General features: G+C 44.4%; 1 protein-coding gene across 1 annotated transcript in view; it reads right to left on the reverse strand.

Annotated features, from left to right (window-relative positions):
- The window catches only part of SMYD2 (SET and MYND domain containing 2), a 47,498-nt gene extending 38,337 nt beyond the window's left edge, over positions 1-9,161 (reverse strand). The window contains exon 1 of the mRNA XM_040636336.1: positions 8,953-9,161. Within this exon, the coding sequence (XP_040492270.1) occupies positions 8,953-9,125 (173 nt within the window). The 5' untranslated portion in view covers positions 9,126-9,161. The remainder of the gene's footprint in view (positions 1-8,952) is intronic.
- Positions 9,162-16,954: the final 7,793 nt, after the last annotated feature.

A 16,954-nucleotide genomic window follows, 5' to 3' on the forward strand; every position in this document is an offset into this window, starting at 1 on the left:
GAAGGGCACTCAATATGGAGTAGAACAGTCAAGATTTTGTCCTGAAGAAAACAGGGATCAGTGCAGGGTTCGGTAAGGATTTATTTCTAAGAATGAGCAGAGTTACACAGATAGTGGAAGAGGCCTGTCCGAAGAGTCACTAGTAAAATAAGTTGCAGAAATGAGACGATTCCCTTAATAATTATTTACTAAGGTAACGGAGAGACAGGCCTGGGGCTAAGAGCTGGGGCTGCACAGATGAATGAGACCTGGTTCTGGCATTCAGGAGCAAGCGTGCCCAAGTGCTCAAGGGTGCCCAGTATTTTACGAGGTGCCCTGGGAGCAAAGGCAAAGAGAGCTACTCCAGCCTGCAGAAATCAGGACAGACTTCTAACCCAAGAGTTAGCCAGGCAGAGGGAAAGCAGGGGACAATCAGCATGACACATGCGTGTGTGTGTGTGTGTGTGTGCAGTGAACTGAATCCTGCAGAGCAAGTGGGACTCAAACCTCACTCCTGATGAGGAATGATAGTGAGGTTTGAGTCCCCTCACTCCCCAGCAGTCAGCCTCCTCTACATGGAGCTCTATCAGGGCCTTTCTCTGAAGATACATAGAGAAGGTGGAGGGGAGCTTCTTGCCCTGCTCTGAATCTAGAAAATCCTTAGTAACTGGGTGTTTTGGAAGGCATGTGTGGAAATGAATTAAATACTGAGTGAAATAAGTGGAGTGTTTCTAAATTCTAAATTTGTGAACCTGCAAGTTACTAAGGTGAAAAAACCTGAAAGTTTCCCTTCAAGTGATCTTTAGAAGGATTTACTCAGGTGTTTAAGTAGACTGAATTTCATTACCTTCCCCAAAACGTCTACCCAAAGCTGCAGCTGTTTTAACACAATGTGGGGTGGTTACAATTTCATTAGACCTCAGTATTTGATCAAAGCTCGCCCTGGGTTTGCAGAAGTCATGACCTAGGGTGTGCGGTTAAACATTTTGATTCGCTGAATTGTCTTTGTGACATACATGGATTATCAGTGTTCAACCCAAGAAAAGAAAGAAGAAGAAAATACTCAACCCCCAAACCTTACCGCCTTCAACAAAAACTGAAACCTCACAAAGTTCAAGGCACTGTGGCTAAAATAAAGATGATAAAGATGAAAGGAACCTGCTAGAATATAAGCTCCGTGGTGGTAGGGATTTTTATTTCTTTTCTTCACAGTCATTTCCCAGGGACTTAGAACCCAGCGACTGCTCCATAGATATAAATATTTGCTGAATACATTAAAAATAGAATCCCTGATCTCAAGGAGTTTACTTACCATCTGCTCATAATTAAATGTCTCTTACTGTTGAGGTCTGAAGGCCATGGGAGGCTATCACTGTGAACAGATCTGTGCAATTGACAGATAAGAGCTTTCTCAGGTGGCTCACGGGCAAGTGTTTCCTATACAAACATCACCACGGTGAGGGAAGTCAACAAAGTGTGGGCCCAGAACCCACGTCCCTGAAGAGTCTTTCCTGGTACTTGAAGACTGGAGAGAAAAGGCTCCTCCCGTCCAAGGTCTTTTTATTTTGTCACAAATTGCAGTATAACTCCTTTCAAGTGCCAAGATATAAAATCCTTGAGATTTTTTATCTGGCTCTGATGACAAACTATATTCTGTTGGCCAGCCAGATTTCTCACCACCTCCCTCCCCCAGGATATGCCTCAGTCTTCGAGCCCTGGTATGAAATTCGCTTCTCTGGTGAGTTGCCTTTATTTCTCCTCTTCTGTGTGGTGAGTCCTGATCCCCTGGGCACTGACACACCTTGTATTACCAGAATGCACTTGCTGATACACGCCAGGGTCTTAGCTATCATCATAGCAAGCGCGCATTTCAGATTCTAGGGACTAGAAACTTGCCAAAGAGAAGCCATTTACAAATTCTCAGACCCCCCCCTTCCTATAAGAGTGACTTGAATCTATTTTAATAATACGCATGCAATATTTCCACTTAGTCATCTGAAACCCTCCACTTAGTGTACAAGAGTCACCAGATTTTATGTTAATAAATTGGCACAAGGAGCTCCGTTCTATTTTTAAACTTTTGATTGAAGAAGAATGTGAGACACAGCTGGATTCTCAGCGAATGCATGGACGAGAAAGATAAGTTGTTTCCTGAACCCTCAAGACTTTTTGGTATTATTTTCCTGCTAAATTGCATATTTCTGTCCTTCAGAGGAGTCTTGAAGAGATCCGATTTCCTTCTGTTCTATTGTGTTGGTGTGAACGCCTTTGCAATTGAAAAGGAGGCCTCTGAGGGTGGTAGGAACAGAGTCAGCAGAAGTTACACCAAGTGAGGTGTGTGGCTTTGTGACTGGTTAGAGCACCCGCGCTAATGAGGCCAAGGTCACAGGTTCAATCCCTGAAAAGGCAGTGACTTCAGTCAATTCGCTGCCGGAGCTCTGCACCCCTAAACTACCACAGATTTGCTAGAAATCCAGAGATGTGAAGTTGGGGATGTGGGTGGGAAAGGGGAGGCTGATCGAGAGGCTGACAATGTCAGTCCCTTGAGAGGGGCCAGAAACCTCTAGCCCCAGCATGGCCACTCTCTGGGGGGAAGGGGCCAGCACAGGGTGGCCTCGCTCAGGGAACTGCTACAGGAAACCAAGGAGCTGCCAGGCTGCCCAGAAGAGGGCTCGAAGTCTGAGTCTGGTCAAGCACAACCAGGGTGCCCTGTTGTAGGTCTAGTTCCCTGGTGATGTTCAAGAGGCACGTATTCAAAGCCTCGGAGGCAAACCCAGAGAGGGGCTCTGTGAGAGGAGCAGGAAATGAGAATGGGGAATCAATAACAGACGGGAAATTCTTCTAAATCCAATTGGCCTTGCACAGAGCAGATGAAGCATGCCTGGAACTGAGAAATATGATTACCTCACTCTACATCTGAGGTCCAAAAAAAAAAAAAAAAAAAAGGCGTAGGTGTGGGGATGGGGAGTGACTTTAGTTATTAAGGTCTCCAAGAATATAAAGGACATTTATAATTACTGATTGCCTCCTTGGGAAGCAAAGTGGCATACGATTGTAATTATTTCATATTTTCCTTGTATTGAAAAGAAAAAGAAAAGGGATATTAACCTAAGGCAAACGAAGTAAGCCAAAAACACCAAAATAAAGTAGACGAGGCACATGGCTGGCTGGGTCAGTAGAACATGTGACTCTTGATCTCAGGGTTGTGGGTTCGAGCCCTATATTGGGCGTAGAGATTACTTAAAAATAAAATCTTAACACACACACACACCAAAATAAAGTAGAAACCTTCTTTGCCATTTGAGTTCTAAAACAGGCAACTTTGCTGCCTGTGTTCTCACCAATTTGGAGTTCTCCTGAATGCCAGCTACTGCCAAATAATAGCTCCGAGCACTGGACCTTTCCGGAGAAATTTAAGACATGTCTTCCTATTTCTTAAAGAACATTCTGACTGATAGTGTGCAATCTGCTTGTCTTACAGGAAAACCACCCAGGGGCCTCCTAGCATAGCTGCTCCATCTATTTTATTTCCAAACCTAACCAAATGAACTTTGCACCAAGTTCTGAGGAAAGAATACGCTGAAGAAAAAGAAAAGGGGTTCTACTCTGATGCTGTCCCACCAGAGGCCAGAGAAACAAACTCTTTATATGTAGGTATAAAGACTTAGCTAACAAACTCATCTTAGTTCTAGTGTAATATTTTTAAATATTCCAAGCCCACAAAAGGACCAAAGCCTTTTTACATTTTATTATGTAACAACTGATACATACAAAAAATATATATAGATCTTATGGAAATTCCAAGGCGCTATAATAAAGACATTTCTGAATCCAAAGCAGCCTAAGATACAGATCGAAGACCATTCAATCAGTTTATTTGCTCAACTTTTAGAAACATTAGTTTGTTGAATTACCTATTGGGGGAAGGGGAAGCAAAAGAAAAGACAGAATAAAAACAGCATTCACTCCAGGAGAAATCAGACTGAATACGTCCCAGTGTCCAGGGGTGAACAACACAGTAGATTCAAGACAAAGGGGGGAGGGGAAGGAAAACCACACTCAGAATAGGAAGACACGGCTCAGTCCCTGAAGGGCACAGAGCCTGGCCCTTTGGAAGACACTCAATAAACATCTGACCAAAAAATATATGAAATTCAAGGAAACCACTTCAACTCCCTGACACACAGCTTTTTCCTACATGCAGTGAGGTAAGGTTCCCTCTACACAAGCCATCCTCGGGAGGATCAAAAGAAGAATGTATCTGGAAATGCTTTATGAGCTGCAAAGAGCAACATGATTTTAAGGAATGTCGTTTTATGGGATCTTCGGATATTTTTGATGGAGAGATTTTGTGCAATTGCTTTTGGGAAGGGAAGGTATTAGACGGTGATTTTAACTCACCAGGGTTTGAACTCCACTTCAGCAGATCCTGCTGTTCTGCCTCTTTCATGTGAAATCATTTCCAATCATACAGCTTGGTCCCAGAGCCCCTATAAGCTATAACAGAAATTATGTTCCCTGCATATGAAAAATCCGTGTGTCATGGCGCTTGCCACATCGAAAGTTTTACAGGACTGCTCTTGGCCACGTCTGAATCATGCAAAAATTAAAGAGCAGAGTGGACCCATGACAGGCTCGCTATGCAGAAAATTCTGTTTGCCTCCATTTCTCTTCTCAAATATTTGCTGAGAATCTCATGGCAAAAGACTATTAAAGCATCTTAGCGCTTCGGAGCTAGAAAACGCTCTTAAAAAAAAGTTAACCTGCATAGGCTCATTATATCATTTCCATTAGGTTTTGAAAAAAAGTGAAATCCGTTATCTTCTGGGGGATCTGGGGACTGAGAACTGCTGCTCTTAGCTTGGGGTGAATGTGCCATCTGAAGGATGACTCTACGGACAACAATTTCCAGTATTTCCTTCCTGGTCCCCCCAAGCCCACCATGACAAAAACGTCCCTGACACTGCAATATTTTATCGCCTTCTGTAATATTTAGCACAAGCGCGACCACTGGGCGGACTACGACAGCTTACCCTGTGCCGGGGCTCTACTAAGCACCTGACTCCTGTCTCCTGTAATTCTCATGGAGCTCTGGAGGTAGGCGTTCACAGGAACACTGTAAACATAAAGGAACCTACTCCTTCAAAGACATTAAGTCGTTTGCCTAAAGACAAAACATCAGGAAGGGAAGAAGCCAGAACTCAAACCAAGTCAATCCGGCACCCAGGTCTCTGCCTTGGCCTCTAAATAAATGAAAAACTTGAAATATTCTAATATGGAAAGTGGCAATCTCATTACCTATTGTACAGACAGCTGAGTTTTGTTTGATTTAATGTAAAATTTTAGAGAAAATCTGTTGTCTGTATATTTTAATCTTAACTACCCATTTAAAAAAAATACTTGTGAAAAGGAGGGAATTCTCTATTAGGGCGTGTGTCTAATTTTTCATTCAGAAAGCAAGATAATTTGACAACATTCCAAGTCAGTTCTCCCCTTAGAGACCGTACAATTCTCAGAGAAGTTTCTGGGAATAAAGAGAATCCCAGCAGCCCTGGAGATGACTCTCCGATCTGAGGGACAGCTTCAGGTGGTCCGCCCCAGGTTCTTTCAGAGAACCTTAAGTTTTCTTAAGAAAACAGCAGCAAGAGTTATGCCTCTTAATACTGATAAAAATCAACTAAATATTACCTTGACAGTCTGCTAAACCAATGGGTTAGGCAGGAGGAATAGTACTACAGAATAAATCGGGGAGACACCCAGCTTTACAGCTGAGACAGGACATCTTGATCCCACGGTTTTGTTCGTGCAAGCATTTTAATCTTTAAAACCACTCTGAGGAGCCAGGCATGACATAAATTTCCTGAAATTGTGTTCCAACAGCTCTATTGCAAGGTGACTAAGTGGGCCTTCCTACTTTCCCCCCACACTCGGAATGAACTAAAAAAAAGGGTAATGTTCTTGCCTTTAAATGATCCACGAGCCAAGAAAATAAGAGATCAAGAGGGAGACATCTTCCCACCTGAGGAATTGCACACAGAATGAATACTGAGGTGGAACACTGGGCTACAGCAGATGTTTCCCTTTTTGAGACAAATAACCAAGTCTTAAAATATGTTGAATACTAAGTATGAAATATAACATAAAGTATCTGCCATAGAAAGGTGGCCAATGGCCAAAAAGTGTGTGTGCGTGTGTGTGTGTGTACAAAATATATCTAGGAGGTGTGATAGTGATAGGGATAGCTCCCAATTGGAAAGCATTTATATTTTTAGGTGTTGCCTTCTAGCAGCTGAGGCAAGATAAACATCCTCCCAAGTATCACCCACCAAACTGAGAAAATGTGTTCAAATTTAAAATTCCCAGAAACAAACCTCTGAATTGTGCCAACAATAAGAATCCCATTCCACTGTGACCTGAGAAACTTTCCTTTAGTTTTCAATTTATAGAACTTATTACTAGAGAAATCACCCATTTTCCTTCAAAATAAGTTAAACCCAAATACAGTTAAGATGACAAGGAGAACCTCCAGTGGCTCACTTATCTTAAGTAATATCATTTATGCTAAATTTCTAGCACAAGAAAGGATAAGAAGTAGTTTGAGTTTTTTCCTGTGGGGGAGGGGCAGGTGGGATGGGGTGGGGGAGTAGTGGATTGTACCCTGTGTGCTTTAATATTTGAGAATTCTGCTCCTACTTCCTGGAGGCTCCAGGAGACCTACATGTGTTCTAGTACAGCTGGACAGACTGGTTTGTTCCGGGACATGATCAAACAGTTGACAGAGGAAATGGTGCAAAATCTATGAGAACGACCTAACCACTAATTCTACACTAACCAAATTTAATAGAATATCCTAGAGTGGTGTACAAAGATATTTCCAATTTCATAGGTATCGTGGTATCACTATTTCCTGCCTGTTATTTTAGTTGATTTCAGATGACTCCTTACAAGAAACGAACCGTGGGTGTTAACGGAAGTTCACCTAAGCCACACAGAGGAAAGGGGGGGGGGCAGATGCAGGGGTACTGCCCCAGTGCACACGGCAGCCCAGGTGAGGGCTCTCAGACAACGGTTAAGCACACTTACACATGTTATTCAGGAAAAGGAGAAACAAAGCACACTGTCACATTCGGCAGGTGCTCTGTGGAGTGGCATCTGACCATACATTCATGTTCTAAGGTTGGGGGTGTATACAGTAGACACAGTCAGGACACTCACAGCTAAAGAGAGGCATCTCTCAGCTCCGCTTCTCCCCTCTGAACCCAGAGGGATTTGATCTCTAATTCACTGGAGGCGTGCACTGGTAACTACCATCTGAATACCTACTATGTGCCCGGCACTGTGATCTTCTCTCACACGATGGACTCCAGGAATCACCAGGATTCCTGATGGAGGGAAGCACCTTCCGTGCTGGGTGACCCCGCTTTGCTCCTGCCACTCCAGACACCCACACTGCTTCAGACTCCGAGCCACAGCGAGGCTCAGAAGATCAAGGGACCAGTCACAGCAGCCTTTTTAACTTTGGGAAAACCCAATGCTCACTTCACTCGAACGTTGCAAAGTGGTGCCGTGACCCTTTAGCTCTTGACTCACCAATTCAAAGAGCCACATCACATACAGCCCTTAAGCTGCCCACGGCATGATTCTGCGTCTAGTGCCTTTCCAGGTCCCCCCAAGCGGAAGACAGTTCTGGCAGGGAGTCTGGGCAAGATTACTATAATATTTAGCCTTTGTCCCTTCTTTTGCTATGTCTTATCATAGAATAAGGCACACAAGTCTGGGGAACTGGGCACTTCGGTGTATGTTGGACTTGAGACCCGTACTCCAAAGGTACCCGCAGGACCTCAAGTCAGTGTAATCAGACCCAAGAAGCTCCATTTTAAAGATGAAGAAACTGAGATTCAAAGAAAGTAAAGCAGGATCCATTCTTCAGAGAGTAGTGGAAGGTGAGTACACACCTAATTCCTGTCTCTGGAATTTTACTGAGCACCTAACTAGTAGGAAATGCGCAGAACTGAAGAGATTTCATTCCCTTAACTATTGGTGGGACTACAGATACACAACCACACTTCCTATCTGAGCATTAGTTTTCTTGCCTGTAAAATGGAGAGAGTGTGTTGGACTGGTGACTTCTAACGCCTTTCGGGTCTGAAACTGTCTTAAAGCTTAAGGATATAATTATGCGTGGATGTGGACGAATATATATGCATATAGATGAATACAGATGTGTGGGTATATATGAATGTATATGTATATACATGACATCCTGCAATTAAATACTATTTCCAACTACACATTTCGCCTAAGTCCCTCAAAGACCATGTTTTCAAAACCCCAAACCAAGGCTAGGTACGTCCCATCAGTGCAGCACTTCAGAATCCCGGGTTGTGTGGTCAGTACCCCTCTGGCTTCTCTCCAAACACAAGTGCTGAGCGAGAAGGAGGAGGAGGAGCCGCGCACTTCACATGAAATGTTAAGTGTCATTAAGTTCCCTGGAGGGAACCGCAAGTCTGCGGCTGAGCTGGGCTGGGCTGGGGGGGAAGGAAGGGGACAGAACACACCGCAGGAAGCACAGGTTAAGGGTGACGGGCTGTGGCTGCTCGAACCTGGGGCCGAACCGGCAATGCACCAAGGGAGCAGCGCGTGCCCGGGCTTGGAACAGCCTGGCTCCGCGCCCACGTCTGAGGCCAGGACCCTGCGCTCCCGGGTGAGCCCATCCGGCATGAGCAACTCGGAAAATGGGCGGTGCAGGGCGTGCGGCAGGCCCTCGGCTGCTCCGTCCCAACGCACGTGGCACCGCCCGCGCGGGGGAAAAGCGCGCCTCCCGCCCGCCCTTCGGCGCGGCCGCCGCCCCAACCGCCGGCACTAGGACCCGGCGCGCCGCGCGCACGTCCTCCCGCCGCGGTCCGAGCCGCCGCCGCGGCGCCCCCGCCCGCCCGCCAGCCCGCCTGCGGTCCTCCCGCGCCGCCGCCCTACCTGGCGAAGCAGTACTCGCAGTGGTTTCCCCGCTCGTTGACCGTGAGCACGTAGGCGTAGGCCGGGCAGGAGAAGAGCAAGTCCCCCACGTGGAAGGGCTGCAGGGCCCGCAGCCCCCGGCCCTTGCCCGGGCTGCAGAAGCGCTCCAGGCCGCCGTCGCCCGCGGCCCTCATGCCGGCAGCGGGGCGGGGCTGGCGGGGCCGGCGCTGAGGGGCGCCCAGAGCGGCGGCTCCCCGCGAGCTGTTATTGGAGAAGCGTCACCCAGAGCTGCAGGGGGGCGGGGAGGGAAGCCGCCGGAGAGGCGGCGGCGGCCACCGCTCCCCGGAAGGGACGCCGGCCCCGCCCGGCCCTCGCGCGCCCCGGGAGAGAGGGAGGGGGACCGGCCCGGCGGCCCCGCCCCGCCCGCGGGTCCCTCGGCGGCCCGCCTGACACGCGCTCGGGGCGCTTCCGGTGTGGCGGTGACTGGCGCTGCGGCCACGGAGGCTCCTGGCAGCCGGGCGCGAGGCGTCTGCGCCTCGGCGGCGTTTCCGTGGGGAGAGCGGACGTTGTCCCCTCTCCCGTGGGCGGTTGGGGTCACCGCGGGTGGCCAGGACCCAAGGCCTCCCTGGACAGGCCTCCTGGTCCCCACGGTGACCCACCCTTGGCATATCGAAAGGGATAATGATGTTTCTCAACCTTCTGTGACCTGTCCTTGTCAGAGACCCTAGAAGGGGTCGTCCGGAACACCGAAGAGAAACCGCAGTACGGGAGTGTGATGCGCTTTCCCAAGGTTAAAGACTTTCAAACCTTGGGAGGCTTTAAACCTTCCAGGGAGTCTCTGGAGTACTCGATGTGAACGTTTGCCCCTCTAGTGGAAGTTAATTACACGGCAAGGAGAGGAAAAGTCCCGTCATGCGGGCTCAAGGAGTCTCTGCTTTCAAGAGACTTCCTCTTTGCAGAGAAAACAGGAGATGAGCTTGCCTTCTAGGGGTCCAAATGCCATGCTGTGGCCAGAACGCTGGGCTAGAATTTGCCGTGGTTTTAAATCACTTGGACCACTCACCATCATCTTAGAAAAGTCTATTTGGTTACGAATCACACAGAGGATTTAAAACCCTGTATGGCTCATAGAACAGTACTTAGCACATTAAGTCCCATACACATGCATACTCTTGGTATTACTCATATGAGAAAGGAGGATGTAATCTATGTTCTGCCAAAGGATTGAGTAAGGACTGAAATTGATGTGCATGCAGTAAAAACTCTTAAAAGTGTGAAGGGAAAGTTTAGCAGAAAACACTAATACTAAAAACTCAAGTTTGATCTCAAATTATGTTACACCTGTAAGTTCAGGACTAGTGTAGCAAAGGGAAAGATGAATACGATTTGGAGTATGTCCTAACATCAGTAGAATTTTTGACACCTCAATAAAATTCCTAAAATGAATAAGCCTGTAGCTTATCCTTGTAAAGGAAAATACATTATGGATGCTATTTCATTTATGCATTTGAAGAAGCATTCACTGCATCACTGCTATGTGCCAGTCACTGGGATGGAAAGATGGACAAAATGTAGGCCTAAGTCTTTGCATTTGACACATTGACAGGCCAGTGATAATTACCATTCGTTAGTATAATGGGCCAATTGTGCAAAGCATGTTAAACACATTGTCTCATGTGTTCTGTGATTACAATAGGCCGATGAGTTAGGCTAGGCGCTAAATCCCCCTTTGCCAAAATTAGGAAACTAAGGCTCACAATCACTTCCAAGGCCGCACAATAAGTTGCAGAACTTCGTTTCAAACTCAAGTCAGTCTGAATGGGAGACCCATGCTCTTAACCCAAATGTCCCTCTACATATAAATACAGCACACTGAGAAGTGTTGTTACAGTGGCTCGTGCAAAGTATTCTGAGAATACAGGCAATGAATGACAAACTCAGCCTGAGGAATGGGGCTGTGGTCAGAGCCTGTGCCGCATTCAAGGAGCACTTCAGCCTAAAAGGATGGGTGAAACTTGACTAGTAAAGGAGCGGAGAACGGTTTCCTGGGCAGAGCCAGAGGGACCTGAAAGAACTGAGTGTGTATTGTGGCCCTGTGAGTGGTTCTAAATAGAGCGTGAGTTCTCGAGGAGAAGGCAGGAGGTGAGACAGGAACAGGGGAAGGATGTCTTCTCGAGAGGTGAGCTTTGTTGCAGATGTAGTATGGGAACCACGGAAAAATGTGTAAGCCGGGGGGTGCTGTGATCAGTCCAGCATTTAGACTGAGTTCTACTGGCAGCTTTGCAGATAAGATATGAGAGGAGAGGACTGACCACAGGTCCACCACTTTAGGGAGCGTCTGCAGTATTTTAAATGAAAGACGATGAGAGCCAGAATCAAGGCAGTAGCATTAAGGAAAGGGGCAAAGGTGTCAAGGGTAATCCTGGTTTCTTGCTTGGTATATGGCATATGGCAGGCAGGTAACGGAGTGTGTTGGCTTTCTAGAGCTAGCCTGATCAATCTTGTAGGCTCAAGATAGGAACCACAAATCTCCTAGAATTTGGGGAATGAAAGAGGAATGTTCTTACTAATGAGGAAGGCGAGGCCCTTTGAAGCTCAATAGCTTGCCTGATAACCCAGCGGCAGAGCTAGCACGAGATTCTACAACATACTCATTCAACATTTAAATATTTATTACATGCTTACTGTGTTCCAGCAGCAGTGAGAAGGGCTGGTGACTTAATGGTAACACAAACTGCCTTATTCTGCGTCCTCACAGAGCTTTGTACAGTCTGGTAGAAGAAGACATCAATCAGATAATCAAACAAATATAGTCAGTGTAGTCTTAAATGCTAAGCCAGTGCTTAGGGGATTTGACCTAATCCAGAAAAGCTTTTCAGAGAGAGTACTGCTTGAACTACAATCCAAAATGAATAGAACTTAATCAGAGAAGAGGAGGAGGGACAGGCATTCTAAGCAGAGGGAACAGCATATGCAAAGTTCCATTGGTAGGAGGAAATATGACATATAGGAAAGTCAGAGTGACTGGAGCAGAGCTAGAAGGAAAGTGTTTGAGATGATTTTAGGAGGTGAATTGGTCTTATTGGCCAGGCTACCGGAATCTACTCTGATCTCTAAAATCTCTGGCAGTTTCCAGACTACTATGTTAAATGAGCTTTAAGCCAGTCACACGACTTGAATCAATTCTGACAATTATGTTTTATTACAGGTGGGTGTTATATGTAAATGACAGAATGGTGTGGGGTTTTTTTTTCAAACCTTAGAAGTTGCTGAATACGTGCCTACCTAAGAAAAATCTCGGATACATTTTTGGGCTCAAAAGTTTTTTTTTAACATTCTAATTCTGTGGGGTTCTAAGGAGCACAAAGATGCAAAGACTGGCATAAAATTAAATAAAGAATGATAATACAGTAAACAATTCCCTGTTTTAAGGATCAATTGTATGAAGTAACCTACTTGTTTACTTCTTTTATTACAAGTGACTTTTCCCCCCTCTCACTGGGAAAGATTTCCAACGGCTGAGAAGAACGATAGCCTGGCTACCGAGCTGTCTCTCGAGGTGAGGGGTGGCAGGAACGTACTTACTCTTGTGGGTGAAGGTGGCTGTGATTGAAGAGCCCTGGAAAAGAAACAGCCTCATTTCAGAAAAATGCCTGTGCTGAACTCCGGTGACTCCAGATGGGGAAATGGTCAGTTAAGCAATAGCCCTGAATTTAGGAGCTTAAATTACGAAGAAAACTGTGTTTAAAATAAACGCCCAGCAATGGCAACAAACCAGGCAGGCAGACTGATGACAGCACTCTTAATGCAGCTCAGACTTGTCAGTCTGCCACTCCGCATTCTCAAATTCCGTGAAAGTCGCCTGCCAGCCACCAGGGCCCTTCACCTTTTAGCCTCCCTTCTGCCCCTTAGCTGGGAAGGAACGGGGTTCAAGTGAAGATTTTTGGTTACTTTGTCTCTCTGTGTCTCAGAGGAAATGATAGAAGGACGAAGGCCCCCTTTGCTTAATTTCTCTACCCTAGAAGTTGGTCCAATTCAGGAGTAAAATATCGCTCCAGCCACAGATTAGCACATGAAACAAATAGCTCCGGCCTGGGGGAAATAAAGCGTTGGCAAAGAAGGAATACCAAGGAGCGCAGACAACGGACATTTACCTTAAAACGCTGTACTTATACATGTATTTCATTTATTGATTACGTATTATGTGCTTACAGACCCCGGTCAGACAAAGGTGAGAGCGTTGGAATAGTTATTGTAGTAGCTGAATAAGGGCATCCAGAGTTCTTCTATTCTAATCTCTAGAACCTACAAATATTCCCTTACGTAGGTTAAAAGGGTCTGGCAGATGTGTTAAATGGAGAATCTTGAGATGACAGGATTATGCTAGATCGTCCAGGGGGACCTTCAGTGCAATCACGGGTGACCTTATGAGAGAGGCAGAGGAGCAGGTAACTTCCAGCATCTTTGAAGCCTCTTTGAAATACGTAACTTGTAGATAATTACCTTGCCAGGTCATGAACAGAATCTCCCTTGGGTTGCTATTGTCGGTCCCGTCCATCAGATTCTCTGTCAAACTCTTCAAGTAAGACCATGAACACATCAAGTCATGAACGTCACTTAATGTGCTGGGCCTCAGCGAAGTGAGGACGTTAGACTAGGCCAGAGTTTGTGGGGACAAATATGCAGGATCCTTTTAGGTGGCAGAATAGTTAAATCCGCACACTAACCCACCAGACCTCTGATTCCATAGGTCTTACTGCCCAGAGGAGGAGACCGACAGGGAAAATATTAAGGAGATAATAGCAGAGGTGCTTTGTAAAGATGATGACAATTGTGAAGACAAGACACGAATGACTAAATTTTGGGAAACAGTGGAAGACAGATGAATAGGGTCATTTTAGTTTTACTGTTTTATTATTTAACTTCAACCAAGAAAATTGCCTTCTCCCAACCTAAACATCATTGAGCCTAATCTACTTTCTTAAATCCTCTGTTTCTCAACATCTTTCCAAATAGTTGACTGAATATACATAGTTCCTGTTTGTTTGGGGGTGTTCTTTACAGCGCCCTCTTTCCTGGCTCCTGGGACTCTTACCCCGTGGTGCTTGTGCCCACCAACGCTTTTGCCTGTCCGCAGCCAAACTGAGTCTGAACAATGCAACACCAACGTTTATAAAGCTAATTCTAAAGGACTTTTTAGAAAAATCTGAGATAAGAACATTTTTATGGTTAGAATATCTCCATTTATGATGGACACTGAAGATGGTATTCCTTTGAATGTTCTAAAGAAAATAAAAATCGTCAGTCTTCTGTGGATTCCACCACCTTTTAACTAAATGATGCTATTTTCTGAAATGTAGAGGCACGACTGTTAAGAATGGCTTTACGGGTCGTTACAAAGGCTACTTGAGCTTACTCCTCAATGCAGATTGTTGTGTCTCCAAAGAACCTTATGCTAAGAATTCAGGATCATGACACCTTGATTTCCTTTAGTTCCGGGTCCTAGACACTAGTGCCTGTCAACATCATTCAATACACCAGACGACTATGGATCGAGAAACCGAAGGCAGCATGCAATTGAAGCTATCATTTCTTTAAAGGCATTTAAAAAGGTTCATTTCTCTTCTTAAGCACAATTTCATCATTTTTGGAAAAGAGATTAGGCAACTTCGATGACAGTGTTTTGAACATTATCATTTTAAGCAAGCATTTACTGATGTAGTTTTATTGAATCCCATTTTTCCTTTGACCAGAAATGATTTATTTATGTTACCTAGAGTGCCAAGGAAACAAACTGTGGGAAAAAATGATAAGACCACTGATTTTATTGCTCTAATAAACAAAGTATATTAACTTCATGAAGCTTAGGAAACATATTTAAACCCAGTGATTACCAGGGTAAAGTTTTTGTTGTAGAGCCTTCTCTACCTTCCTTTAGGAACATAGAAATGTTTTACAATAGGGGCGCCTGGGTGGCACAGTGGTTAAGCGTCTGCCTTCGGCTCAGGGCGTGATCCCGGTGTTATGGGATTGAGCCCCACATCAGGCTCCTCCGCTATGAGCCTGCTTCTTCCTCTCCCACTCCCCCTGCTTGTGTTCCCTCTCTCGCTGGCTGTCTCTATCTCTGTCTAATAAATAAATAAAAATCTTAAAAAAAAAAAAAAGAAATGTTTTACAATAAAGTGGGGTTATAGTGTACATGCTGTTTTATAACTTGCTTTTTCATCTTAAAAATATGTTGTAAATCTATTTCCATAACATTAAATATTTTTCTACATCATTTTAATGACGTCATACTGTGATATTTTATAATGTACTGTCATCTATTTAACCAGTTCCTTGGTGTTAGATACTGTTGATGTCCATTTTTTTTCCTATTGTTGAAATGAGCATCTTTGCTAAGTTTAATCTTTTTTTACATTCTTGAATAATTCTTTAGTATAGATCCTCAAAGTAAAATTGCTGGGTCAAGTGTATACAAATTTATAAGACTTTTGATACATTGCATGGAACCAAGATAAAAATGTGTTTATTTGCTTATTTATTTATTATAATGTTTACAGTCCATGGAGAAGATAGAAAAATAATCTAATTCATTGCATAACACCCCTTGCACTTCATTGAATTTCCAAAAACTTATTACAGGTAAAATGAGACATCTCAGATGAAGTCATCAGATTTTGTCTAAAGGGATCCTGCATATTGTTTGACTCAAAAGCTTTATTATAGAGCTGAGGAAACGGAGTCTAAAGTGGTAACGTATCTTGTTCACAGTCGAAGCTAACAAGGGGCAGAGCAGATCCAAGCCTGGCCCCAGGCGCTCTCCTCCCAAGGGCCTCAAGAGAAGATGGGAGTCATTCTTTAGATACTTACACACAGAACTGACCTATCTCACAACCTGTAATAGCTTCGTGGCCCTCTATTGTACCATAAGTTGTTTAACCAACCCTTAGTTGATGGATATTAGGATTGTCTGGAGTTATTAACTAGTCTAAACACTGTGGCAATAAGCAATCTTTCAAATACTAGCTGTTTAAATATCTCTAACAAATAAATAGCTTTTCTTTTGGGAAATGTTACATGTTTTGTTATTTCCCAAAGATTCATGATGCACATTCGTGTATTAAGCAGATATTTATTGAACACCTACCAACTGTGCTTGGTGCTGGAATTAACATATTAAAAGCTCTGAAAATTCTTGCAGTGACAGAATCTTTAAATTTTTAAAATTAAAAATTTCCCACCTTTTTTTTTTTTTTTGATCATGGCACTTCCTCTCCCCCCTTTAAGAAACCTCAACATCTGCTAGTATTGCACTAGTCTTATCTAGAGCAGAATTTGGAAAATGCTAGTCTGGTATCAATCTTGTTGAAAACTACCAATTAAGTGCCTGTACCTAGTTGCTACTTTTCTAGGAACTCTGAAAAATCTTGGGAATTATTTAGAGGAAAGATATGTTTTAGGCATTTCAGAAGGATACATCTTTGATCTACATTGCCAGGTTAACTTCTAGGGTAAATAGTATTTCGATATGAATATTTTGTTTTGTTTTTGATATGAATATTTTGGTGGGACAATTTTATTTTTAAAGTAGCACTCATATCATTAGAACAAAAGGAATACTTGGGGTGCCTGGGTGGCTCAGTCAGTTGGGTGTCTGACTCTTGACTTTGGCTCAGGTGGTGATCCCGAGGTCATGGTATCAAGCCCCATGTCGGGCTCTGCGCTCAGCCTGGAGTCTGCTTGTCTCTCTCCCTCTACTCTTCCCCAGCTCTCTCTCTCTCTTTCTCAAATAAATAAATAAAGTCTTCAAAAAAAAAAAAAGAACAAAAGAACAAAAGAAATACTTGAACATAAAAGGGGAATGTGGGATATAAAGCAGATTTTGGCTCAACAGTGGATTTGTTGGGGAGAAAGGTGAATTTGCATGGGGAAAGAACAGACTGAGGAGGAATGAGGGAGAGAAGAAATTATTAAAGGAAATCAAGGATGGAGGTTTCAAAGATTCTATAGCAACATGTGA

This window comes from Ursus maritimus, unplaced genomic scaffold (genome assembly GCF_017311325.1).
Source record: "Ursus maritimus isolate PB19 unplaced genomic scaffold, ASM1731132v1 scaffold_2, whole genome shotgun sequence".
NCBI lineage: Eukaryota > Metazoa > Chordata > Mammalia > Carnivora > Ursidae > Ursus > Ursus maritimus.